Source organism: Lathamus discolor, chromosome 3, assembly GCF_037157495.1.
Source record: "Lathamus discolor isolate bLatDis1 chromosome 3, bLatDis1.hap1, whole genome shotgun sequence".
NCBI classification, from domain to species: Eukaryota; Metazoa; Chordata; class Aves; order Psittaciformes; family Psittacidae; genus Lathamus; species Lathamus discolor.
The window spans coordinates 35,109,937-35,131,529 of record NC_088886.1 but is presented as its reverse complement, the minus strand read 5'-3'; the positions used below and the strand labels follow the sequence as shown (position 1 = coordinate 35,131,529).

The 21,593-nt window shown below is 40.8% G+C and overlaps 1 protein-coding gene across 5 annotated transcripts in view; it reads right to left on the bottom strand.

Moving 5' to 3' along the window:
- MECOM (MDS1 and EVI1 complex locus) overlaps positions 1-21,593 on the bottom strand; it is a 343,190-nt gene that overhangs the window by 181,874 nt on the left and 139,723 nt on the right. For all 5 annotated transcript variants that reach the window (XM_065674617.1, XM_065674618.1, XM_065674619.1 and 2 more), the window contains exon 2: positions 9,244-9,593. In XM_065674617.1, coding sequence (XP_065530689.1) covers positions 9,244-9,593 — 350 coding nt within the window. The remainder of the gene's footprint in view (positions 1-9,243; positions 9,594-21,593) is intronic.

Sequence of the window (21,593 nt, the reverse complement as noted above, 5' to 3'; positions counted from 1 at the left end):
CATTGAAAGTTACCCTCAGAAATCCTGAACAGCTACACACCAGGTCTCCAATACAGTACATAAAAAGCCTGCTCCATGCATGTTGCCAATACACTTCATCAAGTTAAGACTAAGAACAACATTTTGGGAAACCCACTATACACAAGAGCCCCTTTATGTCATAGGCTTCACCTGATGAAATGTTATGCTTTTTGTGGGATCTTTTACATCTTTCCATGCTAAATGTTAAAACTGTATTTTAAAAGGAAGGTCTACTTAACATTTGTATTTTTTGCCAAATTAATGATGATTGTATGTGCCAAATTTAACATGATCACAGAATATCAGGCTGGATTATGACAACCTATGTCCTCCCTCCTGCATGTGCCACTGCCATTCATCCAGGAAACATGAGGCCTGTCAGGTCAATAAAATGCTGTAGGAATGCTCTCTGGGGTGGAAATACCCCCGTTAGCCAATTATTGTTTTCTATTCTCTACTTCCAAATAAGTATATATTTTTTTACCATTCTGACAAACACATCCCAGTCTGTAGGCTTTGGCAAGCAGGAGTTGGGGTTCTTGTTTTGTTTTTAAAGTTCGATAATGTCTTTATTAAATCAAATACCCAGATTTCCATGGTAGTGGTTTAAATGCCAAATCTCAGTGCTATATCCTCTAAAAAGTGCATGTGTTCGCTTGGGTTAATAATAATTTTGCCATACACTAACTCCTGTCTTCATTAGCTTCTGTTTAATGATGACCATCTCCTCCTGCCCACATGTCTACTCATCTCTCCACTGCTTGTTGAGCCATCAAGACACACCTTTGTTTCATTTAGTATGCAGTTTTCACCTCTGACCCAAGAAACTAGTCTTAGGCTTCCTGAACTTTATTGCCTGTTAATAGACTGCTGGCTTTCTTTTCAGCAGTCATAGAAATGGTGGAGAGACATTTAATTGAAAAGAAGGACAAAGCTAGAGGCTGAAAGGCAAAGTCGGTACAGTTAAAAAAAATTATAATAATAAAAAAATCCAAAATGAAAAAAAACAACGGAAATAATGTTTGAGGAGCTTTGGAAGCTTTGGATATTTGTTACAAGTTCGTGTCTCTTTACACAAATAATGAAGACATCATTGATTTAATTATCTTCACAGGGAACAATGGTATAATACTCTGAATGGTGCTAAATGATTGATCTGGTAATTCATCTTCTGCTAACAGCTATGTATGCATTTTGTTTCTCTCCAGCCCTCAGACCGATGACATTAGCAGCAATGTCACAGAGCGGTCCTGGGCTTTCATAAAACACCCACAGATGCTTTTTCCTGCCACTATTTAGGGACACATGGTTATAATTTTGTCTGTATTTATTTGTCATAGATTACTTTTAACTACATCTGTTCAATTAAAATAAAAAAAATAAAAATAAAAGACACAGCTAGAGCCCATCAGCTTTATACTCAAAGTAGCTTTTTAATGAAATAGGGAGATTTAATTTTGTAAGTGTTCTGATGAGTGAGAGACACCTTTCTGTTTTTTCAGAACTTCTGTGTTTGGTGAATAGTTAGGAAAGGACATTATTACAGCATAAGGATATTATTGTACACAGAAAGGCATTATTAAATGTGATTTATTGTTCTATGTTAGGAAACTTATAGGAAAAGTCTGATAATATATTAAACTTGTTTATTATGGACTTCATATAATTTTTGAATAATGCAGCTTTTTCTTTTGACAAGAGCAATAAACTCTGCTGGTATAGACATACGTTGATTATCCCAAGTCAACTGTGTTGCTTAAAGAAACATGCCCAAATAATCAGCTTTTGACAGCTGCATCTCTTGTTATTTACAATAGCCATCACAGTAATAACTCACCATTTCTATATTAATAAGGCAGTGAAATTTATTATGATGGTATTGAAAAGTTATTAAGTACTGCATCCCAAGTGACAAAGTACCGCAGCACTGTCACTATCCAAAAGCAGTTGCCCATCCATCACAAAGCTTTCCAGATGGTCCTGCATCTTTATCGCTCCCAGGTTGGTGACATCACCTGTTCACCCACTCAAAATTGATGATGAAAGCAAACAGATCTATCTTACTTACATTTACCAAATCAATTTAATTTTACAGGCCATGGCTTAGTGACATATTGACTGTTTTCCTTAATGGCATCTCCTGTATTTAATGCAAAGAACTCATCTTTGAATCCTGGCTTGCATAATGTGGCATTTCGTAATGATTTTTTTATAACATATTTATTTAATGGGAAGAATTATGATTGATTGTCAGTTCTATCAGATGCAATTATTATTCTCTTCAGTTCTATCTTTTCAGTTTTTCTTTCTGATGTTATCTTTCTTAATGGCTAAATTCAATTTACAGGTTTTGTCTTCTAAAGGGACAACTGACACATCTCAATTTTTCTTCACCTTTTGAAAATTTATAAATCTACGCCAGTGTCAGCTTTTCACTCATTTTTTTTAGTGCTTGGACAAAGTGCTACTGGACTCAAGTAAAATCTACCTGCACAAATAACAATCACCTCACATTTTGAAGAAGAATACAGATTCCTGAAACATCCCCCAGGTTCTGCTCTGAAGAAGGTATAAAATTTCCTTTTCCTCTTCTACTTCTAAGTCCACTTGGCCCTTACGGTTTCACTCTGCTTCCCTCAGGAGTTAATGCTCCTTCTGATTAAATTAAAACCTCAATGGCTTTGTGGGGAATACACACACAGACCTACAGAGAGGTTCTGTGGCTTTAGAACCCTACCATGAAATGGGCAATTGCCTGCTCCCAAAGTCAAGGACATGGTGGAGCATCCACTGTGGGTGGAGAAATAGTCAATTCTACACAAACCAATTCAGGTTTAATTGAGACAATGGTTTATGTGAGAATCCACAGCTACGCCATGCCAGCACACACTCAGCTTCCTGCAAAACCTCTTCCTGATGCTGCTGCCACAGTGACTTTCGGTTGGCTCCATGACTTCGCAGCCCCTTGAACAGCAGTCCTGGTGCCACAACTGGCTCAGGACGGGGGCGAGTGGCACTTCTCTTCTGGCAGCTGCTACAGCCTCTCACTACTTTGTGCAATACAGTTTTGAATATTTTCTGAGAAGAGCTCCAGTAGAGGAGAGAGGGGAGCTTGGCAGATCTTGTTTGTGCTCCCCTTCCAGTAGGCAGCAGCTTTGCCTGAGCAAGGGAAGGTTGTTGTCTTTGTCGAAAAAAAACCCAGAGTATGACATCCCACCAACCTCCCACTGTGCTTAATCATGTTAACTAAATAATTAGAAGAATTGAACAGCGGAGGTAAGGAACAGTAGAAAAAGACGACAGCAGATTACTCTGTTTTGTCCCTGTGTCCTAACTCTCTTCCATCCCCATAAAACACCTCAAAGGACCAACAGCTCCTCTTTGCTGTCAATACATTTAATTCAAACTGAATGACAAGTCCACCTGCTCATATCTTGCTACTCAAAGACCTATTGTTTGTTCATTTGTAATTATAAACTATGTCCTCTGAGCAGGGAGAAAGCTGGTGTTAATGCCCAGGTAGCTGACTGGGGTATACAACTGACATCACCTCTCAGAGTGACACTTTGGTCATGAAGCATCTGTCTACCTTTCTACAGGACTCCTATTACTGCAGTAGCACCCGACAGTCACAGCCTCACCACACGACACAGATGCAAACAACAGAAGAATTCAGACTGGTAACATTAGCAGCACTGTAAGTAATGTCTTTTTTGTACACAACTTTTGAGGAGCTGTCTTAAGCACCATCGTGCATACTCACCCGAGGCAAGATGTATGGTAAGAACTCCATCCTATGTGGCACTGAACACTATGTCCCTTACAGAGAGCTTAATACAGCAGCTAAGCACATGCTTAACTCAAACACCTGGATAATCCTGTTGATGATAAGCCCATGCCTAAGTGCTTTATTGGATCTCAGCCAGAGTACTCTATGACTTGCAGAGCTGATCTCCAAATGGGATAAAACATCACCTATGTATTAAAGAAAAGGTAAGGATGTCACCCCCACCTGCAGCTGCCAGAAGTGGATGGTCTGTTGATCTGAGGGAGAACACACTATCTGCAAACCTACATTGGTGTTGAATTGATCAAAAAGCATTCCCACCCTCCGCTATAAAACAAATAATTCCTTTTTAATTCCAAACACAGAATAACCCACATTCTTATTCCTGTGTTTGCCTCAATAATAATTTTGCAAAGGTTCCTGGAGTCCCTATACTGCTGAAATCCATACACAAAGAGAAAGCATAGACAAGGGATCTACATTACACTTCCCAACTTTCCAGCCACCTGGTGGAGTGTGGAGTCACTTTGCATGTTAATGCTCTTAAAAATAGCTAAAGGAAAGGTCAAGATCTGGTCTGTAAAAGTCAGTGTAGTGTGAGTGTCAAACAACAGCAGAAAATTAAGGGGGTGGGAGGTACTCGACTCTAGGACAAACTCCAAATCCCAAAGAAACATATTCAGAAGTGATAAAGATTTTGTTCATTTTATTCTTCCTTTTGAAAATGACAATCTACTGCTCTCTCCCAGAGTGATTTCACTGACCACAGCAAATTATCTCCTTCAGCATTGTTGTTGTTTATTACAAAATAGCTTAATTTCAGTTTCAAGATGTGTGAATCCCATCTATACTTAGAAAATAATTGGCTGTTAACTACCATTGATTACACTGGAAGTTTTTGGACGCTAAGAGCATTAAAACCAAGCTATCAGTTTAGGTGCTAAAACACAGATTTGGGAGCATATACATTAAATTCCAGCTCTAAAACCCTATAATTTTACATTTTGTAACATATTAATTTTCATCAAGATAAATGTACACTTAGAATAAATTTTAGTTAAAAAAAAAATCCAAAAGATAACCAAAAAAACTGCATAATTGAAACTCAAAATTGCAACTATTCAGTGTCTATAAACTAGTGGGAAGCCTGTACTCCAGAACAACTTTTAGGAAGCTGTGCAGCTTTCCCCAATGACCCACATCAAGAATGTTAGAGAAGTAAAACATAACCTCTTAATTTCTATTTAGAAGCAATAGCATCAGCTCAAGCATACTCTACCAAAACTGAGATGTTTTTCAACCTCACTGTCATGACAGGAGAATATACTCTGCTCTATAAACAGATTTTATGCTGCTTTATAAAGCTTTAAAATATTTTTTTTACTTCTGCGACAAGTTTGATTTATTAGAGAGTATTGCTCCTATTTTTGCCTTCCTAGTAAAGAAATAAAAGTTTAGCATAAAAAGAGCTGTGAAGAAATTGCCCCCGTGAATAAGACTTTGAGTTTGTTATAACAGCAAGAGACCTGAATTTGAGTATTTGACATACTCCGGAAGATGCTGGTCGAAGATAGGTACGTGTACTTTGGTGACCTATTGAAAGGCTTTCTTTGAAATACTCTCCTAGTTGTTTTTCATAGCAGGGCATGAACCACAATGAAATCACTGAATTTGTGTTCCCTTGCTTTTGTTTGAAAAAAATTACTGCCATCCCTTAAAAGCTTGTTTTCTTTGTTGATTAAGCAGCAGTCAATTTTCCCTTTTCAAACAACCACTGAGCAACAGCCTCCCGACCCCCTCAGATATTCAGGCTGCCGGCAAATACTAAAACCTCAGTGATAAACTGCAAAAAAGCTCGACCTTTCCCCTTGTCCAGTGACCCCCTGTTCGATTCGTACTTTAGCTAACCAATACCTGATTAGATAATGTTCGGCTCTAGACCCACAAAATGAGATAAAATTCAAATTTACAGCTTTTCATTTAAATTGGTCTACAGCACTCTAATCGTGACCCAAGCACAACTGTATCACAACAAATTCTCTTTGTCCCACAGTGTTTTATGGCTGAAGTATATAAATGGATATAATAGACATTGTTTTCTTAAGTCTTGCTCTGACAAAACTCTGTGTCAATGCCATAGTCTTGCTATAAGGGAACATAGGAACAGGCCACATGAAATTCCTCAACCTCCTGCAACAAATTTTTCTTTATCATCAGCTGCTTGGCTACAAAATTTAACAGCAGCAGTTCCTCCAGCTTCCGCTTCTCTCCCAACTACAACAGGCTAATTCTAGTATCAGCTCAGATGTCAGTCACAAAAACTGGAAGTCAGAAGTATCCCACAGCTGGAAATACCCAAAACTATGACAATCTTTCGCAAAGGAATAAGAACGTCTTTTCCATTCAAGTCTGTGTGTAGCTATAAACTCTTGTCTGCAATGTAGGGTTCTAGTTTGAAGTTTTCTAGTTTAAGATTCTAGGCTACCTAGAGCAATCCTAAACAACTGCAAAAAAGAAGCTAACCTTTCACAGCGAATTCAGTAACATAGGCAGCATCAGAAAACAGCTGAGGAAGATGTTCAGCTTTACTTCCAAAAACATTTTAATGTTTATACTGTTTTCTTGAAAAGACATTTTTCCTTCATCATCTTTGAGAATAAAACACCATTGTACATGCAGTATTTCACCTTAAACTCAGAAAAATGCAGATAAATTTGAAAGACTGATTTTTTCAATAACTTCATTACCTTCTCTGGAGCCACAGGGGAGTCTATTTGAGAGAATTACATAAGCACACAAGCATTAGCAATGTTGCAACCCCATTATGTATTTCTCAGAGCAATGCTCGTGTGAGGTGAAGAAATAAGTAAGTCAGGACACAGCAAAATGCTTTCTTTGGCCTGTGGGATCAGTGATCGGTGTGAGCAGGTTGAGACATCCCACCTTTTGAAGCCACCAGACATGGCTGACCTCTATAGAGCCATGAAGTACTCTAGGAATTACACACAATCAAACATAAGAGAATATTGTGACCTTATCTACATCAGTGCAATTCACTCAGCAAGCAAGTATCAATGTGGAAAGACTTTAAAACCTCTCTGGCTACAAAGTCACTTAAATCCATGGTCAGTAATGCACAGAAACTTTATTTTTATCCTTCCTACATTTCAAATATAAGAATGAAATTTCACTATTATATCAGCAGACTGAATTCCCCATTTGTTAAATGACTTATTGGCACCCAGCAGGACAAATGCCGTTTCCCACAAGTGCAAGGCAGAAAATCTGACAACAGAAAAGCTTGAATTCCCATGACTGTACTTAAACCTCAATAAATTATATACCTTTCCCTTGCCATCCCACACTTTTTTTGACATTGCCTGAACCCACATACTAGTAACAGCTTCTTTTTCCCTTTTTAATCCCAAGGCACAAGTCAAACGAAGTAGTGGTTTCCAGAGCAGTGTGATGATGAGCATGTGGGCTGGGCACCGACATCTTCTCCAGCACTACTAGGTGTTCCCCACATCTGTCCTTTAGCCCTAACCTTCACTATGTGCCATTTTACTTATTGTGTAAACGCTGGTAACTAGCATTTCTCTGTCTCCCTTCAATTATAACATATGTACTTAACCCACTTGTTTGAAAAATACTGTTCCAAGGTCCCCTGGACACTGCAGAGTACTTCTAGATGAGTCGCCAAATTGCAGAGGGACTTGCCTGTTGATTTTGTATGATTTTGCTCCAATACTTTTCAATAGCATCTCCCCAGCCATCCCAAATACTTAACACTGTTCAGACGGCACAAATCCTGCAGCTTAAAAGGGATTTTATCTGCCAGCTGGGCTTCCAGCACTATCAAGACATGTATTTCTTGTCTGGATTCTGTAGACCCCCAAATCCTAAGTATTTTAAGCAGGAAAACTACTCTCTAATATTGCAGCATATTATCAAGATCTAAGGGTGTGAAAATCAGGATGAGTTTCCCTCAGTTTTACAAGGTTTATCCTGCATTACACCAGCTGAGGATCCAGTCTAAAATACCTTAATTCTGGAATATGCTAAACCTGCAAGTACAGCCATGTCTCAGCAGTTTTGCTCCAATTTCTGTTATCAATATCTGAGCTTAATTGTGGTCAGGTTAAAGGTCAGATTTTATGGTTTCCTGGTGCTTTTTTCAAATAATAAAGGTTTCTCACCAGCAACTATATTGCATCAGGGTCTGTTAAAGATAGAGTGCTGCCAGGTCTATAATTTCTTCTGACACTAGTCTGTCATATTGTCACAGGTCTCCAGAGTTTAAACAGCTGGATGGAAAGTTTAGAATGAACTCACTGAGTATTTATGAACAGTTAAGAGCAAATAAAACCTCTATTTTCCACCATATCTGAAAGGCTCTGCCCTACAGTGAAACTCCATTTTTCCTGGGAAAATGAACCTCCCATCTCTCCAGAGGTCAGCAGTGCCCCTGGAGAGCTGTGCAAACTCTCCACTTCTCCCCTTATCAGAAACCAAAGGAAACATGCAGATGGAAAGCTGAGATTGCATTCTGTTTCTACAGAACATTGTTAAAACTGTGAATAAACCCACGTAAGAGCATTTGTTATACCATAACACAACTGGCAACCTGTACCACTTGGGGTCTAAAGCCCTTACCATGGACCTGCAGCTCAGCCAGCTCCCCAGTGATACCACAACAAGGAAAACATGTTACCCCCGAAGACAGGAAAAGCAAGAGACAACTGCCGTAGTCACCAATGTAGGCCTTGACTCCTTCAGGAAAAGCAAGATTTCTCAGAGCACCTGACGAAATGACATGAGCCACATCATCCCCATGTACGCAGGGTTTGACATCAGCATCCAAACATACTTCAAATGAATGGCAAAATTCCCATTAACTTAAATGGAAGCAGGATCAAATCCCCAGCTTTCAAAGTTCCCAAGTAGCACAAGGTTCTGCAATAGCGATTTTAGCTGCACAACACTAGATTTTAGGGCTACTCCAATCACTGTTGACAGAAAGTGGCGATCAAACAACCCCGAAAGCAGCATCCAGTTTTTTTTCAAACAGATAGTGCAGTGTTGTTCACAAATCCCTCACTCACAGACATACTGCGGGACTGTCCAAGAGCAGACTAAAAATGGTACAGAAATGTTCCAACAACACAACTTATTCCTCTTTTTTCACAAAAGAGGCATCACCTGCCAATACCCAGACACATTTCATGCACGAAGAGCAACAATAATTCCTGCCTTTTTTTCCTTAATTCACACTTGTTTCCACCCAGAAAGATGTGAAAGGCCAAAAAGCAGTCCTCATGCATACAAATATTCCCCTACTGCTGCAGGATAGGACTCAAATTCTGCAAATAGTTCTGTGTTTATAGACACGCAAGAGAGTTCAACAGACCGAAAGAATGTACACAGTATCTTACCTCCCAACCGTAACCGGGATCTTTAAGGTGTGGCCGCTGCTCTCCTACAAAAGGGCCAAATTTTTCCCCTGCTTCAATCTTCCTTTTAGTCCATATCCCTAATCCTGCTCCAGGAATGTTGGATTCTCGGAGCTCAAACTCTGAAGGAATGGGAATGTCATCAGGAATATATATCGGAGCCTTGTAAGGAGAGCTCTCCTTTGGTGTGAATGCCTCACTGGAGGTCGCTGGAGAAGATGGCTCTTGAATGCTGACGGATGTTGGACACTGGACATTTGGAGCCTCTCCATCAGCTTCTGGCACTTCCTCCAAAGGAAGTTCAGGAAAGCTTTCATACAAACATTCATCACCTGTAAAATAAAGCCAAACAGTAGGATTTGAAATATCCTGACAGATTTTGCATATGAAACCCTTTCAGCCTGTGCATAAAATGAAGAAGACAGTTTGGAAGACGGGCAGCACCTTCATCAATCACTGGTCTTATAGCAGAGCCTAACCCTGGAAGGAGCTGAGCCTTTTCCCCATCGTAGGCCTGGGGGTACACAGTGTTTCTCAATATTCCCGACATCAGAAGTGGTTTACATCACTGAACGCAAGCAAGGGAATTACATACAGATGTATATGCAGGCACACCCTATTGTCCAATCTGGTCCAGATAGAGCGCTTTGCATTGCATACACTTTGAAATTACAACTGAAAGCCTGCATTATATGTTACAACTGAAATCTAAGTGAAGTGAAAAGCAGGAAAGCTTTACTGGTCTTTCAGAGAGACAGACTGAACCCAAAATAGCCAAAATTAAGTTTGATGGTCTCCAATTAGTCTTTAGAGGAAAGGATCCAGCCTACCACACAACTCTTGGCAAGAACTTCAGCTGATGTAAATCAGCATCTTACCACTGACCTCCAAGAAACGCAATGGTCTAAAATAAGTTCAGAATCCAAACAGCACCTTATAGAGAACATGAACATTCTCCTCTTACAGTTGCAAAAAAAAAAAAAAAAAACCTGGGGCAGATCCAAAACACATTAGAAAAAACTTCATCTCTGGGGCTTAGCAAGCAAAAAAAAAAGGGGGGGGGGCAAAAAAAAAAAATTAAGGTAAAATGTCACTAGTTTTGACAGCTCAAAATGTAAGGCTGATTGTAAATTCCTTTTAGTCAAAAAAAGGCCAAGTGACTTCAGCAGGGGCTTTAACCGCATCAGCAATACAGCACTCAACTCAATAATACAAGCAAAAGGAGCAAAAAGACAAACCAAACGTCTTCTTGATTATTTACATTTATTTAACTTTATTAATGTTCCTGTACTTTTCCTACACATCAGAATTCATTTCACTTAATTCTAACCTAATAAGAGGCAAGAATACATTCTCCAAGGAATTCAGTTGAGAGATCGAATATTTAAGATCTGCTCATGAGGATATTTGCATAATAGGGTTGGCCCAGAAATCCAAGTGTTACACTGGGCTTGGCATTCAGAATTACTCCATTTTGGTGAAGAAACAGGAAACCTGAAAGTGTTCTTTCAAATTTTTGCCTTTTCCACTGGAAACTGGTCATAGCCCATTGTCTCTCACATCATCGTTACATATTATCTCGCATTTTTATATCTGCGCTTCCATGCTTCTAGTACCAAGACAAACACTGGGACATAACAAATCATTTGAATAGATTGCTCCCATCACATGGCTGGCAAACTGGATTCTTCATCTGCGAGCAATTTATTCACAGCCATGAACTGTTTTTCTTTCTTTTATGTGGCACTGGCTATGACCTCATACATGTCACAGAAAAGTTCAGCTACCCATTCGCTTGGCCTCTGGTTTGGCAGACTCCCCCTGCACTTAACAATTGAACCTAATATTGATTAATTTGTCACTTTTCTAATACCTGACACTGAGTAGCAGAGTATCTTGACTGGCTCTACCATTTAGCCGAGAAGGACACACAACACACAGAGGGATTTTCCAGTGATTGTGCTTCAGAAATTCTGTCTGTCACAGCTCAGTGGTGCTGATTTTGGCAAAAGTGATGAAGGGTTCATGAAATCACTAGCGCAGAGAGCTTGCTCTGTGCCTAGCACCTATGAGCCCATGTCTGTACTTTCTTGGCCACAGCAAAACTCAGACTAAACAGCAACGGACAGAAAAGACATGACAAGGGTAGAGACACAGCTCCACCTGGATGCCAACATTCACTTTGCCCCGCACTAAGACAGCCACTTTACCAGCCATCTCTGTTACATTGTGGCATTGCTGCTGCCCCAAACACAGCTCCGCTCCAGTGTGGTGGAGCAAGTGAGAGAGGTTGGTCTGTGCATCCTCAAAACCCCAATGCACTCCCTGACTTTACAGGCCAGCAGCAATGCTGCATCCACCCACGGCAAGCTTGCTCCCATTCAGATGCCTTCCCTAAACTGTTTAGATTGCAGTCCTGCCTAAAAGACTTCAGCTGGTTTTGAAACAGGAGAGGGGGAAAAAAAGAAAAACCCAAAATCACAACCTGTGTATACACATGGGGTGCAGGAAGAGAAATGACACAAGGAAAGCGATCTGGATGATGGTAAGCACATGGCTCACTGAAGAGGGGGCTTAGAAACTTCAGCATCTCAATCCTACTGATTTTCCATGACAGCTGGGTGCCTAACACTCAAACTCCTTAAAAAGCTCATCTCACAGTCACTGCTGTTGTCCCCGTTCCACCGAACAGTGCCCCATAAAACCAAGGCTCTCCCTGTGTCCCACGGCTACACTCAGCTCTCCAGCAAACACTGAAGCAGCTCAGCCAAATTGTTTAAGTCAACATAAGCAACGACCTGCTCTTTGCTTTTCCCCAAAGGGCTACCTTCCTCAGCCCCACTTGCCAGCAGTGCCTGCCCACGAGCCAGCACAAGCTGAGCCTTAAACATTAAAGCAAGCATAGCTTTACAGATGTTTCTTCTCCCCGAGGGACAGTCCAGTTCAATTTCTCTCTCGCAGACTCAAAGGCCTTGGTTATACTTATCTCAGTCATTCTGGCTACACTCGGTTTTAGCCATATAGGGTCAAACCTGCAGCTGATAAATTGGCTTCTGGAAGCCTGGCAGGGAGACAAGTCCATTTGCTGGGTCTATTGTGCCTCCTTTGATTTCCAGCAGCCACACCCGATGTCGTCGTTAAGCAGGGATTTTCAGTTTGAAAGCTCTGGAAAATACAATACGCCTATATGTCCCAAAGCCCTAACAGTGTGGGTGAAATGGATTACTGAAATACTATTCTGCCCAAAATAGCAACATTTTCTAGCAAAAATATATTTTTAAACCTCAAAGTAAACAAGAATTTGAATTACAACTGACCAAGAGATGAGAAGAGCATTAAGACATACTTGTGAAATTAACGACAGAAGGAGCTATATTAAAACCAATGCACATGAACCAGGGATCTGGTCTTCATTTTCAAAAGGTGTGGGACTATTCCACTTAAAATTTACACCTACACGGATCAGAGGGACTTCCAGCAAAACCGTGAGATATTGATTGATAGAAAATCTTCGTAAGGTCAGAGTTAGATCCAGGGCCTGTGCTGATAAGCATCTTTTCCACTGTAACTGCATAGCATTCACACAGAGAGCACTGCAGTTTTGAAACTCAAGATGGCTTCTTTAAAGTCCAATAATTATCCCCACTAGAAATGGAATGAAATTAAAATTGAGGCCCCTGATAAGGAAACAGATGAGATTAGGTAACGTGGAAGCTTGAATATTAGCCTCCATAAAATTCTTCACCACTATTTTGTAATACAAACATGAGCAAGCTACAAAGGAAACCCAGGAGGAAAGGTTAATTGCTACTAAAATACCAGGGTGGACACCTGCATTTGCACTTTTGACACAACCTTGCACGCCAGCAGGAAAGAGTCCACGTGGCTACATGCTGGGGATGTGCCTGATGAGGTCAGGAGAGTGAAATGCCAAAGCTACCGCCATAACTTCAGGCCCTGGGGTCATTTTGAGACCAAGAGGGCTTCTGTGTGTGGCTGGGAGGAGGAGAGGACTTCCTTCCATTTGAATGTTAGCAGTTCAGCACCCTCTTCCTCTCCAAGAGCAATTAGGTAGGAGACATTAACAACCGAGGGAGGCAAAAGTTGCTGAACACAACCCAAACCACTTTCCACTGGCTGTGATTGCTAGCGAGAGGCAAAGGCACGCTGCTTTCGAAAGCACATGGGGACACGCATTCAATGAAACCATGCCTTTCTGCAACTGAAATGCCATGCAATGGCATCTCGTGTCAAGGGGACGTGTTACACCTATCAGTTTTTCAGGGTGATCTTCAACTCAAAGTTTGCATAAAGTCCTCCAAGGATCAAAGCTGTATCCAGATCTTCAGACCCAAAGCCATCCCTAACAAACAGAAATGCATCCATACAGATTATCCATTCTTCCTTTCTTCAGGCAATTTGTGCCTGAGGATACACATTCCCAAAGCAACCATTGACTGATAAACCCTTTAGCACATAAATCTGGTCCTCTGCTCTTGGAAGCATGCACATGGCCACCAGTGACTTGCTCATAAGTTGGATGGCTGATAACTCTGGATGAAAAAGGTGGGCTGGAAGCACAAGCATCTAGAGAGTCTACTTCAGATATGTTTATAATGGTTTCATCTTCCAAGCAGGATAAAGTAATAGCTGAGATAAACGTGGAGGTGGCTCTTTGCAACTGGAAGATACACATTGATTCATGATTGCAACTTCCCAAAGGTGAGAAAGATTTCCCTTAGCTTCAAAGACTAGACATCAGAAGGTCCTAGCTCTGTACGATGGAAGAAGTCCATCACATGTCAGTAGCTTTGAGCCCTGCCAGCTATGCTGATATGAGCCTTTGGCTAGGATGCATCAGTGAAGGCTTTGGGGAAAAGTAGTAGGATCAGATAAATTAGTCACTTCTCCTGCATGAGGCAAGGGTGGACCTGAATGTACCACAAAACACTGAACTGGATCCTTGAAAGAGACCAGTGAGCATTTATACTCATTTGACCTAACATTTCTATTCAGTGCTGAGGAAATGAGCACAGGGTATTTGCAGGGATATCTGAAAAGGAGACAGGCATTTTCTGTTGCATACTAATGGGATACCTTTATCTGAATTTGTTTGAACAAGTTAGGAAAGCAAAACAAAACAACCAAAAACCAAAACCTGTTACAGGCAGGGACTGATTGATTGCAAATTATACCTACATTGGTCTATAACACAGGAGATCAGGACAAGCAAAAATTAAAACCATTAGATTCAAACAGAGTATATAGTCCGTGGTGAACTAAATAGGAGCCACCTGACAGTCCCACACAAGGTAGGCATGGGGTCACCTTTATGTTCTCTAGAGAAGCAGAGAAGGCTCCTCAGCTTTAGAAACACACAGAGATTGGGTTACTATCTCCGGGTGCAGAAGGGACTCTAGCCAAGAGCTACATTACTCCACTTGAACATTTTATCAGTTAACATACCTGAAATAGGTTTGTGCCACTCCCTGTTCACAGAACTATTCTGTGGAGCTGGACCTAATGACGATTATTTATTATTATTTGTATTGTAACACAGTCTGGGGCCCCCAGGTAGGACCCCATTGTGAAAAGCATCAGACAAACCTAATCAAATGAGATTAGATTCTAAACAGAATAGAGTTAGGAATTCCCAGCTAGGTGAAAATCATAAAACCAGCAGGGGAGAGAGAAACTGTTTTACAAATAGAAAGTTAAGATGTACAGCAAAAGAGATTACAAACAAGTTTAGAGATAAACATGGCACTTGAAGTAGTTTTGAATCATTATTTCAATTATCAAGAAAAAATACTTTCACAAACATTAGCCTTCACATTGCATACTTGTATTACTTGACCCTAACACAAGCACGAGAAAGCATGGACAAAGCTGTCCTGAACACACTCCAAAAGCCCAACTATGAAAACCATGCTCATGGACTACAAAATGAGAGTAAGGGAGACCAAAGCACCCATGCACCAGCCCCAAAGGCCAGATTCTGATTTCTCTTACATGACTGTTAAATCCAATGTGATTACCTTAGACTTTCACCAAGGAATAAATGAGATCAGTGTCTGTCCTGGAATTGGCCAAAGTTGCCCGAATTTCTTCAGCTTGACACTAATGTAACAAAATGAGAGGGAAATGTGCTGCCCAGATTTCAACTTTCCCTTCGTGCTGGTGACACTACGGATTGCAGGGGGCATTCCTACAGCGTGCTCAGCAAAGCCTCCCTGTACCGCAGTGCTGAGCAGCACTGAGCAAACTTCTGCAGTGTCGGCAGAAGAGGGAGTTGTAGGAAAAGCTGCACAGACAAAGGCAGGAGAAAAAGGCAACCCAAGGCAGCCTGAGCACAGCGCACTTTGAGGCTGAAGTGTGGAAATCACCAACTTCTCAAGGTGCTGCACTGAAGGCTGCCGTGTCTACACGGAATTGAAAAGGACCTCAGTTTGGATCACCCCTGGAGCACCCCATGCAAAGAGCTTAGGTCTCCTAGTAGCTTCTGTCTGTGCCCCATGGCAAGATGCACACCTGTAATAACAGTGCAGATAATTCACAAGACAAATTAAAAACCTTCCTTGCATGGGAAGCAGCTTTTGCTTCCTGAATTGTTGTATCTGCAGAAAATAACCCTGAAACAAGAGGCTCATACTGGAAGCAGAAGTGAGCTCCTGATGGTAGGAAGAGCACCAAGCACTTGGGAGGAATCTGTCTGCAGGCAACAAAATGAAGAAGCAAAGTTAACACACACTCAAGAACATCGGGCCTCGGAGGGAGGATAATTTCAGCGTTGCCAAATGTTGGTACTAGACCAGCAAAGTCATAATACAGTAACTGCATAGGGACCTACCCATCGTCTCTGGCAATTCTCACTTCCACCCCTACAATAACTAGTAGCATTTGGTGCTCTGTCTAGTGTCATTCATGTCTAATTGAGTAACACAGTCAAACGCATCTGATGTGGACCAGACGCTGGCTTTTAATTAGGGTCCAGCACTGAGAGACTACAGGTCAAATTCTACTTTCATTTGCACAGGAGCTGCTCTCCTTGATGTCTGGGGAAGTTGCACCTGTGTAACTGAAAAGCAAAATTTGGCTGCCTGTGTTCCTGTGCACTTTCCATATAAATTACTGTATTACATACAGCAACAAAGAATTATAAATGTTGGCTGGCATGCACTGAATTTATTTACAAGTTAAGTCTAATTTTATTTATGTTTCCAGCACAATCATCTCTGGTAGAAATATTTATGTTATCTGTACTTCTGGTCTGTTAGAGTCTACTGCAATCATAAACACTGCTGAAAAATTATTCGCAGTTAGCAGGGTTTAAACTACCCATTATATCACTACCTAGTGCCAATAAACTTTGGTGCTGGTTGATAAAGTTTCCTCAATGGAATAAATATATATTTGACTTTCAAAATCTTTTCTGGGTTACACAGAGTGGGGGGTAAGGGAAGAGGAAAGTGCCAGCTGCAGGGTTTGATATACTGAGGACCAGATCTACAGCTAGCAAGGAGCCTGTAGAGATCCACACGGGCTGGGAGGCAGCCCAAAGCATGCTGAAACTCTGAAGAATAGCTTAAATTTGTATTTCAACCAAGTGGAGCTGCAGCAGCTAACACATAGTCACTAATGCCTTTCATGACTCTCTATGTGGAGTAGGCCCAAGGGAAAAACTGGGAGGGGAACCTGCCTTGAAATTTTGAGCCCTTAGTGCTGTTTACTGCTAAGGGAGGAAAATAGATTAAAGGAACCAGCTTTTGTTCATTGTTCAATTGCCATAATGGCAAATATGACATATTATCATACTGACATGGCACGAAAAGCCAACAAGCTCAGGAGAAAACTAGGGATGGGAAGGTTAAATGAGAATTAGTGAGATCAACCACTTTATTTATAGAAAATAGAAACTGGGAACAAAATTTAACTAAATCTGTATCAGCTGGGATACAACTGAAAAGGTAATGCACTTAAATAGTCCCTGACATGGTGAAAAACTATTGCTGCAAAAGAACATTTTAAAATAAAAACAATTACTTAAACCAACAGCATTATAATAAATGCAAATTAAACTTTATCTCAATGTAATAAATCAGTGTAACTGAACTTCTTTCTACTCATTAGTAGACCTTTACTGTTTTAAACTGAGATGTGTCACAAAGTAGCACTGCAAATCACATGCCTCTAACAGAAAGCAGTAATAAAAGATGACTATTCTACCAAATTATAATGAAGACAGATAACAGAGTGAATTATAAAACAAAGGTTATAGATAGAGACTGAGCCTTGTAGAGGTAATGATTTTTAATTGGATTGAGTTTATCGTATTTTCAGAGGTACAGCACAACCAGAAGAAAGGATTAGAATTATTTCCACATTTCATTATTTGGCATAATGAGAAAACAGAGGGAGGTCCACATCCCTGATGTGTTTGGTAAGCCATGGGAGATGTTGAACATGTCAGTATCTGGAAGAGTACGGTCCTGAGACACAAATGCATTTGCCCCTTATAATGCAGCAAAGTGGAATCACTTGAGGGGAAAAAAAAAACAAGCTGGGGGGGGGGGGGGGGGGGGGGGGGAGGAGGGAGAGGAAGGGAGGAAGCCAGGTCATGAAGTTTTGTTTCAAAAGCACATTACAAATAAAAAGGAATTTAACCCCTTCCTGCCAGCAGCCACTTCAGCACTAGCCTACAAACGCCCATACATCTGCTTTGGGAAGCTGAGCGATTCTCATTCTAAGCACCACTAAAATCTAACTATGAAATAAATAATTTAAAAATTGCACAAATTGACAAAGGCTTGTCCACCTCACCCCCTCTCTCATGTATGGATAGTCACCTCATCATTGCTAAAAGGCCTTGCAGAAGCCATTGGGGAGGGTACTTGCCCTACCTTAATCCCAAAGGAATCCCCTGCCTGTATTCCACCTGGGGAGAACATGGGACATGGACCAGTAGGGCAAAGGCAGATGGTGATGGAAGAGCAAGAACTGAGGGATTATTGGAGAAGATCCAGCAGACACAGCAGGGTACCACTGATGCACCCATTTGCATGCTACATCCAAGTATTTCAGGGAGGACTGAATTTTGGGAAGCTGCCTCTGGGAAACCAAGTTGCCACAGAGCAGAGACAGAAGGTTTTACCAGCAGTCAGACAGCTTTTTAATTATGCAATTATGGTAAGAGATTATTAATTATATTTGAGTGACACTGTGATACACTGCAGTTAAGTCCTTGAAACACTAACAGAAGCACTCATAACAAATACACTAATCAGGAAAAGCATTGACTAATTAATCCTATAATACTGTCCAGTTCAAAAACTCAAGGTCTGGCAAGACTGGCTTCCAGCATTTGTTTCTAAGGAGATACAAGGCCACAATTTTTCCTGCAAGCGACTTCTTCTCAGCAGTATGTGCTGTAGTTACAGCTCCATCAGGTCACCCAGTAAAACAAGCAGCACATACTTAGCTGATTGGAAAGCCGTGAATCTTAAGAGCAATTATACTTCATGTTACACATGTGAGTGTATTTGCGTCATTCTGCAGGGCATCAGTATGTGTTTATATACAACTAGGTTGGTTGAATAAAGTTATCTTTTTAAAAAGTAAATAAACAAACATAAAAATCACACACACAAAAAAACCCTCCAAAAACCAAGCCACAAACAAAAACCACCCATTGGGACATTTTATTTCACCATATGGAGGAACGCTTTGATTCCTGCATGACAATATTGTTTCTGGTGGGATCATTCCAAGACACAGATGACAATTTATTCTCATTTGTCTCTGTGAAACCTAGGTCCTCAGCTGACACACACAGCTTTGACAAATTCTTCTCATCCATATCTCACTCAACACAACTTATACATTGTAAGTATAAGAATCATTTTTGTTTCATTTTTCCAGCAAAAAAGCATTTTGAACTGATTTATCTACAATATTTCCACTGATTCCACCTTCCATTTTCTCCAGACACTGCCCATTCCTCCAAACACTTCCAGTGTGTTCTGACAAACCATATTCTACCTGTCCCAGCCATAATTTTAAATAAGAACTTATTAATCAAACAAATATTCATGATCAAAAATACATTTGTGTTTCCCAACACATTTCAGAAGGCAGGTCTGTCACAGGAAACTTGGGATTTAGGGGGTATCTTCAAGTTGGTGGGACTTTAGCCAGTGATTTTAATGAAATTATAATTTCAGTTGTGATGTAGATGAGGTTTGCCCATGAAACTGATAGCATTTGTTGTAGGCATCAAAGCACAAGCAGGTAAAAAAGCTACTTGCTGCCCTACAGCAACCCCCAGAGTCCACGGCAACGTGACTTTAAACAAGGATGGAAGCAAGAGGAAACTACACCCGTTAAGTACATTTACAATTCTCCATTGCCCGAGCTAGTTTATTTTTTCTAAAAAGTGTGGCATACAAGAGAGTGTGATGAACTACAAGGATTTGCAGCAATTATTTTCCTTGGCCTTTGTGTGAGAGGACGGGGGTGGGGGGGAGGAATGCTAGACTTTTTGCAACCAAACCGTCTGTATGGAGATAAAACAAGGGCCCATCACTTCCATCACCGCACTGCTTCAAGCACTACTTCAGCCTGGCTGAAGGATGATGGCCTGCTTCACTGCCAATGACCATAGCTTCTTCCCTGTGCCCTATCTGCATCCTCTGCTATGGGAAGGGGTTTGAAAAACGGAAGTTATCTGTTTCCCTGAAAACCCTTCATCTTATCTCTAACTCCCTCCTATTTCTTTCTCTTCCCCCTTTTCTCAGATCTGCTTGATTTTCTTTTCCACGTAGTTAAAAAAAGGAAAAAAAAACCAACAACAAACATATAAAACATTTAGAGAATTAAAAAATAAAATAAACATCCAAACCTCAAATGTTACAGCTTTGAGAGTTTTGCTGGGCAATCAAGAGACTTGTTTTAAAAGGAAAAGTGTTTGCAGCAATTAGGCAAATCCAGGATATTGTCACCTCTTTCCTATGAAATGGTTCCTCATGCAATTTAGGAATTTCTCTGGGAGTTTGTCTGGCTGTATTTTTATCTAGCACATCTCTGAAGGGTAACAGCTCTCTATGGGTTGACTGCTATGCGGTTTTCAACATTATGCAAGAGTTTTCCACTCTTGCTTCTCTCCCCTCCTGGTGGTCCACAACTGATACTGGGAGGTGCCTGCTTCCTCTCTGAGAAGCATTTGCAACCTCCACCAAAAAATATCCCTTGCTACACCCTTCACTTGGATGCAGAGCAGTATCTCACTCTGCTCACCCCTTTTCCTCTATCTTTGAAGGAAAATTAGCAAAACTGGTTACATTCATCTGAATTACTGTTCTTTCAGGAAAAACCTTTTTCCTGGAACTCTAGGGGACCTAGAGCCCAACTGCCAATGGTATCCTTGTCCCATGTGTTTGGAGACCTCCATGCAAGTCAAAGCTTCATGGACAGAGATATTAAAAGTGCAGAAACAATTGGGGAGCTTTTGACCTGCAAAGACAAAAGCTTTTCAAGACCAGCTAGTTAAAAAAGATTGAGAAGATATTTCAGCACACACCGAGCTAAAAGGAAAGACCTTCTGGGTTCCCGCCTCCCTGGTCTATCAAACTGTGTAGCCTTTGCTTATACTGGGAATGAGTATCTCTGACACTGCACACACAGTTGCTTTTGCAAAAATATCCAGTAACAAATTCTCCCGTTCCCTCTTGGGTTTCCCATTTCTTCCACCGAATCATATTATCTCATTTGCCTCAGATGAGCCCCATGGCAAATAGCTCATCTCTCCCCAGTGCTTTGAAGATGCAAAGCGGGACAGGATGGAAATGGTAAGTGCTCTCATAGCACCAGTACCCTGTTGTAAGGCAGGCAGAGTGACAGTCCTTATTCTGATCACATCCCTCCTCCAAAATCAACAGTGACACCAGTGTGAAACCAGAACGAGACCCCTGCTGTGAAACAGTTAACATCAGTTAGATCTATTTTGACTTAAAAAAAAAAAAGAGAGAGAGAAGAGAAGAAAGAAGAAAAGAAAAAGTGGGACTACAGTTTGTTTTACATGGCTTCCTGGTCAAAGCCTCAAACATTTTGTAGATATTTATTAATATATATTAACTGTAAAGAAAGTTAACTGCTAATGTAATTTATTCCACTCTTTGTTCCGTGCACCTTGTATTGCTTTCTATGAAGCTGTTGATCTTGGAGAAGTAGAGGGTCCTGGTGAGCCGCTAGCAGAGAGGAATAAATCAGCACTCTGAAAGCTTCTGGTTCATCCCAATAACTTGGAAGCAAATCTGAAAAATAATCCCTTTTTTTCC